This window comes from Rhineura floridana, chromosome 3 (genome assembly GCF_030035675.1).
Source record: "Rhineura floridana isolate rRhiFlo1 chromosome 3, rRhiFlo1.hap2, whole genome shotgun sequence".
NCBI lineage: Eukaryota > Metazoa > Chordata > Lepidosauria > Squamata > Rhineuridae > Rhineura > Rhineura floridana.
In genome coordinates, this window is record NC_084482.1 from 17,681,962 (window position 1) to 17,695,170 (window position 13,209).

Genomic DNA, 13,209 nt, shown 5'->3' on the forward strand with positions numbered 1-13,209 from the left:
TGCGAAACAGTAAGGGTTGGCATGGCAGAGATATGGCGAAAAATATATTTCTCTCTCTCTCACACAATACTAGAATTCAGGGTTACCCACTGAAACTCATCAGCAGCAAGATCATGACAGACAAAAGGGTGTACTTCACACACTTTTTAATATTATTTCTGTGAGCATTTATAATTCTCTGCTGTTAAACAGCACCCACACAGTACATAACTGACTGATGGAATTCACGACCACAAGATATGGTAATGGCAATAGCCTCAAGATGGCTTTTTTAAAGATTAAGGTATATATTAAGAAAGGTTAGGCATAATAACTCAAGAACCTCTCCATGTTCAGAGACAGCATGCTTCTGAATACTAGACGCTAGAACAAACGCCAGGATCAGGCTGATGCCTTCATGCGGCATCTTGAATCATGCCCCGCTTTTAAGCTTCCCATGAGCATATGGCCAGCCATTGTTGGAAACAGCATGATGGACTTGTTCAGTGGTGGGAAACATTTAGCCTTCCAAATGCTTTGGACTATAAGTCCCATCAGCCCTAGCAAGCATGGCCGACGGTCAGGGATAATGGGAGTTGTAGTCCAAAACATCTGAAGTGCACCCTCTAGGGAAGACTGGTCTAGTCTAACTGACAATGGCTCTCCAGAGTCTCAGGCAAAGAAGGGTCTTATCTAGCACTACTATGACAGATCGTTTAACTAGAGTTCCTAGGAACAGAATCTGGAACTGTGCTATAGTACTACCACTGAGCTATGGGCCCTCTCTGGACATACCATGTGGAACCCAAAGGCTAGAGGAGAAAAATTCTAGGGATATGTAATACTTTGGCCTGCATCAGCAGCATTTCTCTAGAGATTAATGCAACTTTGGGGACAGTTTGCTTCTTAATGATGGTTAGGCCTCTGTCAGAGAATGCAGCATGCCTCTGTTAGACAGAGTTTGCCTCTGAATGCCGGTTGCTGGAAATCACAAGTGGAGAGAGTGCTATTACATTCATGTCCTGCTTGTGAGCTTCTCATAGGAGCATCTGGTTGCCCATCTTATGTCATGTTCTCACCCTTCCTCTAAGAAGGTTAGGATGGTAGAATTAAGAGTATTCCACTGTATCCAGGATGATTTGTGTTCTTAACAACATAGGTTCAAATATGGCACAATTAAACTTTCAGCATTGAGTTCCTCCACCTTACTTACTCAGGAAAGGGCCTTAGCTCAGTGGTAGATCATCTGCTTTGCAAGCAGAAGGCCCCAAGTTCAGTCCCTAGAATTTCCAGGTAGGGCTGGGAATGAGTCCTGCCTGAAACCCCGGAGAACCACTGCCAGTCAGTCTAGGCATTACTGAGCTAGATGGACCAGTGGTCTGACACAGTAGAAAGCGGCTTCCTATGTTCCTAGATAAATAGTTGCACACTGTCTGGGTCTAAATCCACAACCACTGGGGATGTAGCTGCACTGGGAGACATAAAAACCTGCACATGTTGACACCAAGGCTATGGCAAGCCAATCATGTGCATCCACTGCTATACCCAGGAGTCTGCTTTGGCACATTATTGTAAACGTGATTTTTTGGAGGGGGGTTGCATTTGCAGTGTGGTGTGTCAGAAGTCACCAGTGGATGCACATGACTGGATTGCTGCAATCTGAGAGACAACATGCATATGCATTGCAAGAAACCACCATATCCAGATAGTTACCTGAATAGGCTTGCACAAAAACAAGGAACAGACAGAACAAGCCCCTTAATTCTAAACAGCCACTTTAAGGGCCTTCCCAGGACTCTGGGTAATAGTTTATTAAACACTAGGGAGGGATGGGGTCCATTGGCTGGTGTCAGTTTGAAAGCATTCCGCCAACCTAGCAGGCCGGTGTCGATTCGAGTTCATTCTTCGACCACTAGCCGCTGCTTTTACCAATCTTTTTTCCCCCTCACTAAAATAATGATATTAATATCAATATTTTGAAAGGACATATTGACAAATGAAAGGAAAGATGGATAAAATTACCATTCTTATTATCGATAGTTTAGAGGCGATCTTTTAAAAAGAAAAATCTGTTGTCAAAAATAGCCACGGAAAATCACTACATAAAAATTGGATCTGCAACTATAGAGAACAAGCAAATTCATGGAAAATTTGGTATCAAATCCAAATTGGGTGGAATTCTAGCACGTCCCTAGCCCTAGGCTACATTCCAGCACTTGGGCTACTTGCTGGTCCCTGAGACGAAGGTGCCCTTTACACATAGCCACAGCTGCACGGTGGCTGTTTTGCCATAACGATTAATTCCAACTTAAGCCAAAGTATGGGCATCCATCATTAGCTGGCAGTGGACATTAGTCCTGAATATACTTCCGTGGATGTGACACTGAAATCAACGGAGCTGATTTCCAGAGTTCACATGGTCAGGGCCAAGGACCAGGATGCTATAAGTATAATATTAGATTTCAAGTAAGAATTAATACTGGATAAGTGTTCTTCCCCATTTTGGTGCATATCCAAGGAAAGTAATATTACTGAGTCCTGGTTTATACTGCTTTTATGTAAATAGTCTCAGATCTCAAAAAGCTTGAAAGCTATTGAAATGGCTGAAAATTATTATAGCGGAAAAAAATACCAAAGGCCACAATTCAAAAAAAGAAAATGGATACTCAGGAGAAAATCACATTTCCAGATTGCTGCTTCCATGCAGCATTTCTAACTGGTGAAGAGGCAAGCTACACTTCAGTTTAAAAAGCAGCTTGCCTTTGCAGCATTGGGAACTGCTACATCAAAACCAGCAATTGGCTCTCTCCTCATGCATATATTTCCTTTGGATCCTAACCTAAGAATGATTATGCAGCTAGCAGCAGCAGCAGTAGTAGTAACAGCTGTAGTAATCACATTTCTATCCAATGTCTCCTCCAAGGAACTCAGGAGCGGCTACACAAGGAATTATCTCATTTTATCCTCACCATCATCCTGTGAGATAGATTAAACTAAAAGAGAATAACTGGCCCAAAGGATCACACTCAGCTTTCTGGTCAAGCGGAGATTGGAACTCAGGTCTCCCTAGCTCTAGTCGAATAACTGCTATCTTATACTATTACCAAGTAGTAGGCTATGATGTTGTTTATGACTGTAACCGAACAGCTTGAAAATTGAAAAGGGGTAGTGGAACACTGGGACTTCCAAGTGATGATAATCATTATAAAAGTGGCAGAAATGATGATTTTCTAAATAAAAAACAGACCAAGAAAAGTGTACCATTATTCCATGAACAGTAGATGAAAATGTGGGACACAGCATATTGATGAAACTGACAAACACTTGAGTATGGGAAGAAAGACATATTAAAGATAATTCTGTTGAAGAAAACACAGTAATGTTTTATTTACGGAACAAAAAGTACAATGATAATATAATCCATTTGCAACTCTTTCCTTGATTTGCTTTTTTTATACCAAAACTATAAACATATACCAATGTCTCTAGGAAAAATAATTTTAAAATGATATAGCTACATAGTATGGGTAGTTGTCATTCCCATTTTATCAGGATGGTGGCAATTTTGATACTTCATAGGCCATATTTCTCAAATTCATTTTTGTTATCTTCTCTTAAGAGTGGTAATCCATCACAAGACTTTGGATTTTTATTCTGTCCTATGCCAAAGAAACAAAAGACATGGCACATAGAGTCTGTTCTTGGCAAGTTCAGACCAAATAATGGCGATCGGGCAGCTAGGTATCCTCGCCACTCAGCCTGTTATGACATACGTCCCATTAGGAGAGTAGGATGAAGCATTTTCTTTACTAAGGAAACCTTAAGAGCAGAACTACTTGTTGCAGAGGGAAAGTGACAGGCGGGGAAAGATTAAGCATGTCATCCACTTTTCCTCCACTGCAAATTCACACGCGCATGCCACTTTGTACTCCAATGGCAAACACAGGATTGTGAATCCCACGTTCCCTGCTAAATGCGTAATTCTGCCGTTCCCTGTGTGTTCTCCATTTGATGCTGCACCACTACTCCAAAGCTACTGCAAGGGCAGGCCATAGGTTTCAAAAGGCACTACCCAGATACTGCCTTCTCCTTAACTCAAAATTCAGAGGCTTTCCCATACACACACACACTTTTTGAAAAATGAAAGTTGAGATTCATATCTCATGTTGCTTCATATTATCTGTAGCCAAACAAACCATTCCACATAACCACAGCAGCAACAAACTGTTTGTGTTGAAAACTGGGGAAAGCAGCCCCACCCACAAAACTACACTTTTTGCCCATCCTCATGCAAATATGGTAGCCAAACTATGACCAATTCAGAACTCAGCAGAAACTCTTCTAAAGTCCACAATACAACAGAGCTCCCTTCGCTCCTCATCTACTCTCCTGGGATGAGCGATGATTGCCCCAGGTGAGAAAACAAATGGAAGTATTCTCCTACCCATTCAGCCAATGCAACACTTGCTGGAAACAGCAACATAGTGCTCACCTGACTTTGTGCCCTATTCTCAAACCAGGACAGGCAACTGACAGGCCTGAGCTGCTCTTTCCAGCCAGCAGAAACAGTGTCCCAGCAGCGTTCTGGTCTTCTACATTAATGCAGGGGTAACCAATGTAGAGCCCTCCAGAAGGTGTTGAAAAGGGTTATCCACATTATTCTTCAACGTGAAATATTGTCCAAGTTGTGGACAAGCTGTAAGAGGCCTGTGCGTACAGATGGTTTAACAGTCAATCCCTCTTTCCAGGGAACTCTGGAAAGTGTAGATCTGTGAAAGGAATAGGGGTCTCCTAACAACTCTCGGTACTCACAAAGGATTCTTTGGGGGAAGCCATGACTGTTTAAAGTGGTATGATCAGGGGTGAAGTCATCCAGGGTCTCAGGGAGTCTTAGTCCCTTTACTTTTTTGGGAGCGGGGTCCAGCAGACTTCCTATGTCTCCAGCATCCTGCGAGCCAATAAGCATGAAAGGAAGAGTCTTCTAATATTTCCTGCTGATTGGAGCCAGTCAGATTGAAAGGAGGCAAGTCAGCCACTGAGAAGGCTCTTCTCAGTAACTAACTGAAACCCTTTCATGCTCACTGGCTCCTAGGGACATCTGTTGTTGTGGGAAAAGGCATGAACAAGGATCTCATTCTCAAAACCAGCAGCAAAACGGGGGGAGTGGCTGTGACTAACATGAAGGGACCCTGCACTTCTGAATGCCACTACACTACTGGGTATGATACTGCTTTAAATGTATAGTACAGGTGGGGCCTTAAGGACATTTCCATCCCTCAATAAAGGTGCCTCCCTCACACTCATCCATCCCATGCTATGCTGCCCCTATTACTTTCCTTACAATAGGGAGGATATTTACGTCTTCCTCCTGGCTAGGCTGCCACCGTCCTACATTGCCTTACAGGTGGAACTACACCACTAGCACAGGACAGGAGAACACAGAAACAATCACCATTTTTGCATTGCTTGGAATGCTGAAGAAGCTCCTTGCCTAGAAGCAAAGTGGCCACTATGGAAAAGGCCCATATAACTGACCTATAAAGATCTCATCAAATTTGATAAGGGATCTATTCAACGCAGAGCACAGCTGGCGAGGAAAAGGTTGTAGTTTTAGGTTGTAGCCAGCCTCTAATATTTTAAATCATATCTCAGTACTACAGTGTTGCAGAGATTCTTCACATTTCTAAGTGAAGTATCAGATTTTTAGGCATTCGGGCAACTTGGGATTCTGCATGCCCAGCAACTTGGCTCCTTCAGGCATAAGGGTGGGAAATAAATTTATTATTATTATTATTACTACTACTACTACTACTACTACTACTACTACAGAGTTAAGTGTAGACTTCTACAGCTCCTACAGAGGTGAATCAGTTTACTGAATATAACACAGACAGGAATTTGGGTAGGGTGGGTTCTCCACACTTTTTGGAATGGTATACTTTCTCCTATGAATATATATATTTTCTCTGCTCTCAGCAGAGCCCTGGTTTCCTAAAGGTGTGATGCTTGCAACCACAATATGAAATGTTTTCCAGCCATGAACATGGTAACAGAATTATTTTTTTATGATATATGTATCAAAACAGCTTAGCTTAATCTACTTGCAAAACCTAACTATACTCCTGATTATGTTGTGGGGTACATTAGAACTAGATTGTCATGATTTAAGATTAATTGGTCACATTCATAATTTCAGATACCAAGCTGATGTTAATATATAGGCTAATGTGGCACAATCCATCTGTCATTCTCTCCCAACCAATTAATCTAATCTTCTAGCATCTCCTGAAGCCCATTCTCCTGGACCAGAGCTGTCAGTCATTGCCTCTAATTGCTCATGCATATATTAACTGTTCATTTCAACAAGGGTTCTACAACAGGAGTTACAGTTTAAAATAAACAAATGTCTCCAGCATTTATTTTCGTTACCAAAACTTCAAGGTTACTCTAGGAGGGTCTTGTAATCAAGAAGATAAAATGATACAATTTCAGGAAGAACTGATTTTTAAAAAGCCACTTTGAAAGAAATCACACAAATATAAGCTTTGGGCCTCTTCACATAGACAAACACAGCTCTCTCCTGGCAAGTAGGAATAAAGATAAGCTCCAAAGCTTTCAAATCTTCTATTTTTTCAGTAATTCTTTTAACATCTTATCTCAATTTAGAGGAACGTTATTAAGGTACAGCATGGGCCCTCCTTAGAACTTCTGTAGTTTAGAATTATTTTGTAGGTCAGATTAGGAAGAAATTATAGTTACTGGGGTGGGCACAAAGTTCAGTATTTTCCCACTTTTTTAACCTTAAGAATGATTTAGAAAACCAGACCCATTTAACAAAGATTTAAGCTACCAAATTCTTTTATATCCCCACACCTTGCCCCCTTTCACCTACTCAAATCCACAACAGCATTAAGTAACACAAGTCACTTCTGTGAAAAGAAACATTTGGAAATGGTTTGAAGGCTTGGCACACCCACTTAACATAACCAGAGCACCACTGAAAAATCAAATGAGTTTCACATGAACTTACCGCATCAAATTCTGCTTGATCATCTTCTGGGAGATCACTTGTTTCATAGACATCAGGTTCATTCCTGGCCTGGAGAACACAAAGGTATTCCAGTGAAGCCAGAGACACAGAATCAGAAGGTCAGAACAAACCCATAGGTTTTCTACAGGAATGATACAACCTCAAGCAGGAACCTCCATAAATTTAATCTCCACATGAATAAACTCTCATCATACAGGCAGTATGCAACAAACTGAGAACAGAAGTAAACAAGATGCTAGAAGTAAGGATTCGTTTGAACAGCTTGAATAAACACATCAAGCCACTTACTTTATAACAGCATTATAAACAAACCGACAAACGTTTGAACTAGCCCACCTGCCCTTATGTACTTGTAAAAGTATTTATGGCCTAAAACAGGATTTCCAACCTTCTGCCTTAAGGGAATTGTTTCCATATTAACTCATACTTTGAGGATTTCTGGGGAAACATGTTAGGATGAACATTCAGCTAATGTGCAGAACTGGGCAGGCCTGCCTGAACTTGGAGGAGGACCTGAAAGTGCATTAAACACTTCCTCGGTTTGCTTCTTGCTAGGAAAGAATGGTAGGGGTGCTCAATTTCCTGTTATAGGAAGCTTGTCTACCATTACTGATTGTATGACAGAACCTGATGCGATCACATTAAACTGCAAGGTTTCCCAGAAGGAGTCTGAAAGCTACTGGACTCTTCTACCGCTATGGAGTTTTATCTGACTGAGCCCACATCCACACCATACATTTAAAGCACTAGTATACCAGTTCAAACAATCTTGGTTTCCCCCACCAATAATCCTGGGGAATGTAGTTCGTTAATGGTGCTGAAAGCTGCTAGAAGACCCCTATTCCCCTCACAGAGCTACAATTCCCAGAGTTTCCTAGGACAGGGATAAACCACTCTGGAAACTATAGCTCTGTGAGGGGAATAGGGGTCTCCCAACAATTCTCAGCACTCTTAACAAACAACCATTCCCAGGATTCTTTGGAGGAAGCTGTGACTGTTTAACGTAGTGTGGTAATACTGTAAATGTATGGTGCAGATGTGGCCTAACTCACTCCATGTGGGGAACAACTTCTGCTCATGCAAGGAACCTTTCCCCCTCTCCTGCCCTCCTACGTGCCCCTTCCCAAATCTGCTCAGTGGGTTCCATGGCGGGGACGAGAGGAAGGGGCAGAAATTGTTCCACTTGCACAATAGATTCAATCCTTTATGCCTAACTTCATGAAGGCAATTCCAACTCGTTACAGGCAACCAGACAAGTAGTTATTTATAGGGAATAGTGAAATAACAAGTAGTTATTTATAGGGAATAGTGAAATAACAAGTAGTTATTTATAGGGAATAGTGAAATAACAAGTAGTTACTTATAGGGAATAGTGAAATAACAAGTAGTTACTTATAGGGAATAGTGAAATAACAAGTAGTTACTTATAGGGAATAGTGAAATAACAAGTAGTTACTTATAGGGAATAGTGAAATAACAAGTAGTTATTTATAGGGAATAGTGAAAAACCCTCAACAGCAAAAAAAAATCACTATATGTCAGCAGTGGGGAATCTCAGGCCCAAGTGCAGCCCTCTGGGTCTCTCTATCCGGCCCTCGGGAATCTCCCTAGCCCTGCTCTACACCCTACATGGATGATTTCCCTGGCTGGAACATCTCCTTGAATTGTGATAATGCCTCTTGCTTGCCTGGATGGAGGATGGCGAGATGCGTGTCAGGGGTGTGTGCATATAAATCTCAGACGCCTGTGCCTGGAAACAGCCTTACTGTACAAGGTATTCATTGCTTCGCCCACGTTTGCCTCTGGCTCCACCCACAACTGGCACACAGCCCCTGGGGGACCCCCACAAGGAATAGCAGTGTTCAGGCTGAAAAAGATCCCCACACCTGTAATAGATCTAGAAGGGGCATGCTGCTCTTTACAGGGACCGCATGACCTGGCACTGTCCTTCCTCAACAAGCCAGATGAGGTTCAACACAAACTGCAGAGGAGGTTTGGAGAAAGAACCGATCACTTGGAAATCCCCCAGAAACCAAAACACATCTTTATGATGGGACATAACAGCACAGTCCCCTTTGCCACTCGGTTAATAACAAGCCCATCGTATGTAACATGATCTTACATTCTGCCTGGACAGAATCCCTAAATGAATAAAAGTATAGGTATGCAGGCATCAGCAAAAACCAGCGCCGCAGTCAGGCAGAGGCCTGCAGTCTACGACCCCTACTTTTCATGCCACCAGTGCTCAACAACAGTTGCACTGGAAGGCAAGATGCCGAAATACTAACAAGCAGGTTACAAACCTACAGAAATGACAGCAAAACAAGCATCCCCTCAAAGGACATTGTGGAGAACAACATACTTGAGGACAGGTGGAGTTCTGTCCACCCCACCACTGTACTTCTGCAGTTAGGATAAGAGACAGTGCAATTGTGAATAGATTTCTGAAAAGAAAAGAACTGCAATGTTGAGGATTAAAAAAGAATACACTGTAAAGACACCCAATGCTTCAGCACCTTGGAGAGCTCCTTGACCGTTCAGACTAAAACCCGGAGCAGATTCCACTGCCCCATGGAGCCACCAGCCGCCATTGCATGCCAGTATATTCTCTGTGAACATAAAGCTTCAGAGCAGGGGCCCCTGCACCTCTGCCATACCTCATCCGTTAACATTTTTCAGTGACTGGAACACAGGAAACTGTTATAACGAGTCAGAGGATTGCTCCATCTAGCTCAGTATTGTCTGCTCACTAGCAGCTGCTCTCCAGGGTTCTGGGCAGCTGCAGTCTCCCAGCCCTACCTGAAGATCCAGGGATTGAACTGAGGACCTTCTACATGCAAAGCAGATACTCTACCACTAAGCTACAGCCCTTTCCTTATGAAGCTGCCTTATACCACATCAAACTATTTGTTCACTCTGGTTGGTATTGGCTCTCCAGAATCTCAGGGAGAAAGAGGTTTTCCCATCATCTGCTACATGATCTTTTTAACAGGGATTAAACTTGGGACCTTTTACATGCAAAAGATGTTCTCTTCTGCTGAGTTACAGTCCCTCCAAATGCTAAAACTGCAATGGGTGGACAAGTTCTACAAGCATTGTCAAAGCGCACAAGAAAGTCAGATCTCCTAGAGATGGAGAATCTGTGGCCCTCCAGAATCCAACTCCCATCAACCCCAGCAAGCATGACCAATAGTAAAAGAAGATGGGAATTGTAGTCCAAAAACATCTGGAGGGTCACAGGTTTCCCATGCATGCAAAGTATCTGTCCAACCCAAGAATGTTATCTGTCTGTGGAATGCGCTCCCCAGTGACATCCACCTGGCACCTTCATTAACATTTTTCAGTGCCAAGAAAAGCCTCATGCTTTTTTCACAGACACTTGATAGACTGAGATTATGTTGTTTGTATTAGTGTGCTGCCAAAGCTTTCTCTGGCTGTACGGGGCTGGTTGTTGTTTTATTATTTTGTTTTTATGGTATGGTATATTTACTTTTGTTTTTAACAATCAGCCAGTGTGGTATAATGGTCAAGGTATTAGACTATGACCTGGGAGACCAGAGTTCAAATCCCCACTCAGCCACAAAGTTAAATGGATGACCTTGGGCAAGTCACTGCCTCTCAGCCTAACCTACCTCACAGGATTATTGTGAGGATCAAATGAGGAGGGTAGAACCATGTATGCCACCTTGAGCTCCTTGGAGGAATGGCAGGATATAAACATAATAAATAAATAAATGTAAATCACTTGGAGACCTTTGGGTAATAAACAACTAATAAATCTAATCAACTATCATGTTCGTCCAGAAATTATCTGCAATTGGGACCTGTGTCCTTTATGTACACCACTGCCTATTTCTGAACAACTGGCAGATGGCTTCAAGAGTGGCTCACCCCTTCGTCTTTCTAACTGAAACCAAGCACAATTCATTGGTTATTGTTTTGCTAGGCAACCTGGTTAGCAATCAAGTCTGGCTCCTTTTCTCACTTGCTCTCATTTAAGCCACTGGAGCCAAAACCACACCTTAGCCTTTGCACATTGTCCTTTCATTGTCCTAAGTTCAAACTTGACTTTGTGGTTGCCAGATCTGTCTTTGGAGAAAGCCCTCCTTAGAATTTGCACTGTTGTCAGCTAGATAGTCTGGCCCTGAAAATTCTTTATGGGGATCTCTGTCAGGATGTCCATCCAACTAGCCCTTCCACCCAGTAAGACAACATACAGCTTCCTTTTCCATGCAAACAATCTCCCAGCCAACTCAAACTTTTTTCTCACCTCAGTTCCCACCACCACCCATTCCTTTGTATCCACATATGTATTCATCTTGCACAGCTATCAGCAGCTAAAACATACAAGGAAATTCATATCCCTAAGGAAGTGGGGGGAGCGATATTGAGTTACCTCATGGAGGGGTGATGCATCACTTGGGTTGTGCATTTCCCGTGGCTCAATGGTACAGCACATGCTTTGCATGCAAAAGGCCCCAGGTTCAATCTCTAGTGTCTCCAAATAGGGCTAGGAATGTCCAACATAACGATGGAGAACCACTGCCAGTCAGTTTAGACAATACTGAGCTAAATGGAGCAACGGTCTGACTCAGTATAAGGCAACTTTCCACATTCCTATGAGATCTGTTGCAGTCCCTCACGACTGAGGAGAAAGGCGCCTCTGCAAATCCTCACGGACACTTGTTTCTTTACTAAATCACATTTTTTTAGGCAGTCAGTGTCAGAACACCATGACGCCCTGAGGGACGAGCCTTGGCCCCTTAAGATCTACTACCCCAGCCTACTATCCCGTTCCGATACCCTTCCCCTTTCAGTTTCTTCTCTTGCTCCCTCCAATGTAGACCTTCCTACCCGTCACCCTCGTCTCCAAACAATCATCCCTCCAGCAATCCCATAAAGCAAAGCAAGCCAGCCCCACCCAGTCCCATCATCCCTGTTAGCCACCCCGTCACTCCCTAGCTTTCCTCCTCTATCCTATGCCCGAGCCTTCCTTCTCGTCATCCCCTCTATCCCTTCCTCTCTCACTTACAATGCCGGGCAGGTCCGCATACTTGGGATCGGCCATAGCCAGGTACGGATGATGGGCTGAAGGCTCCTAGGCCGGCTGAGAGGAAGAAAAACCAGATATCGCGAGAGCAGGCAAGAGAGAAGATGAGGGAAGAATGAGATGTATTGTTTGGCCGCGCGACGCCTTCTGGGAGTTGTAGTCGCTGAGGTAGGTCTGGAGAGGGCGTTTAGTTGTGTGCTGCTGGATGAAGGAAAATAAATCTTGTTACTGTTATTCTCAGCATACGCTGGTAACTGATCAGATAAAATGAGTATAAATTTCTTTAACCACACTGATGCTTTTGTTTTCATTTCAGTCATCAGAGAACTTCCCAATAAGGTGACATGTCCGAACCAAAACAGCTTTTTTTTTTTTTGCATTTGGGCAAAAACATAGAAAGGAATATATGTTTTTATTAATAATATAATTTTAGAAATAATAGTAGTTTTCTGTGCATTGTGGTGTGACTGTACTGACTTTATCAGTTAGCATCCTAAGCGTCAGTCTGTTTACTTGGAAGTAAATCAGTGAATTCAATAGGATTTACTTCCTAGTAAGTATGTTTAGGATTGGGTTGGACATCTTCACAACAATCTTTTGAAATAGGTCAGTAATATTCTATTAAGAGTGGAGCCTGCAACAAAATGTTGCAATGTGGGAGTGCTCCTGTTCATGGTATTCTTTTCCAGGATACACCATTATATTTCCCCTCTGTTCTTCTGGGTTTTTTTTCCTTCTTCCTTTCAACAGACAGCATTCTCTGTAATCACTAAGCATGCTCAGTCCTCATTCAGTTGCATTTTGGGGGTCATCTCCCCCTTTTCAGTCCCCCCAATTTATTTGTACTTATACAAATGTTGGGGTTCCCCTGATCTTACTGGTACCTTCCTCTTATGCATAGATTAAGCTATTTTAGCTACATAAGGATCCACACTTGTAGAATGAGTTTGGCTTTTAGTGTATAAAGGAGTCTCAGTTCTCCAGATGTGTAGTTAGGCACAAGGTATTTCAACAGGAGTAAATGTTGGGACAAGAGCCAGTGTGGCATAGTGGTTAGAGTGTTGGACTACGACCTGGGAGACCAGGTTTCGAATCCCCACACAGCCATGAAGCTCACTGGCTGACCTTG

At 42.7% G+C, this 13,209-nt stretch overlaps 1 protein-coding gene across 1 annotated transcript in view; it reads right to left on the reverse strand.

Annotated features, from left to right (window-relative positions):
• Nucleotides 1–12,187, reverse strand: part of DCTN2 (dynactin subunit 2) — a 64,117-nt gene extending 51,930 nt beyond the window's left edge. Inside the window, exons 1-2 of the mRNA XM_061614657.1 lie at nt 12,063–12,187; nt 7,010–7,078 (exon numbers count right to left, since the gene is read on the reverse strand). Of these exons, the coding sequence (XP_061470641.1) occupies nt 7,010–7,078; nt 12,063–12,098 (105 nt within the window). The 5' untranslated portion in view covers nt 12,099–12,187. The remainder of the gene's footprint in view (nt 1–7,009; nt 7,079–12,062) is intronic.
• Nucleotides 12,188–13,209: the final 1,022 nt, after the last annotated feature.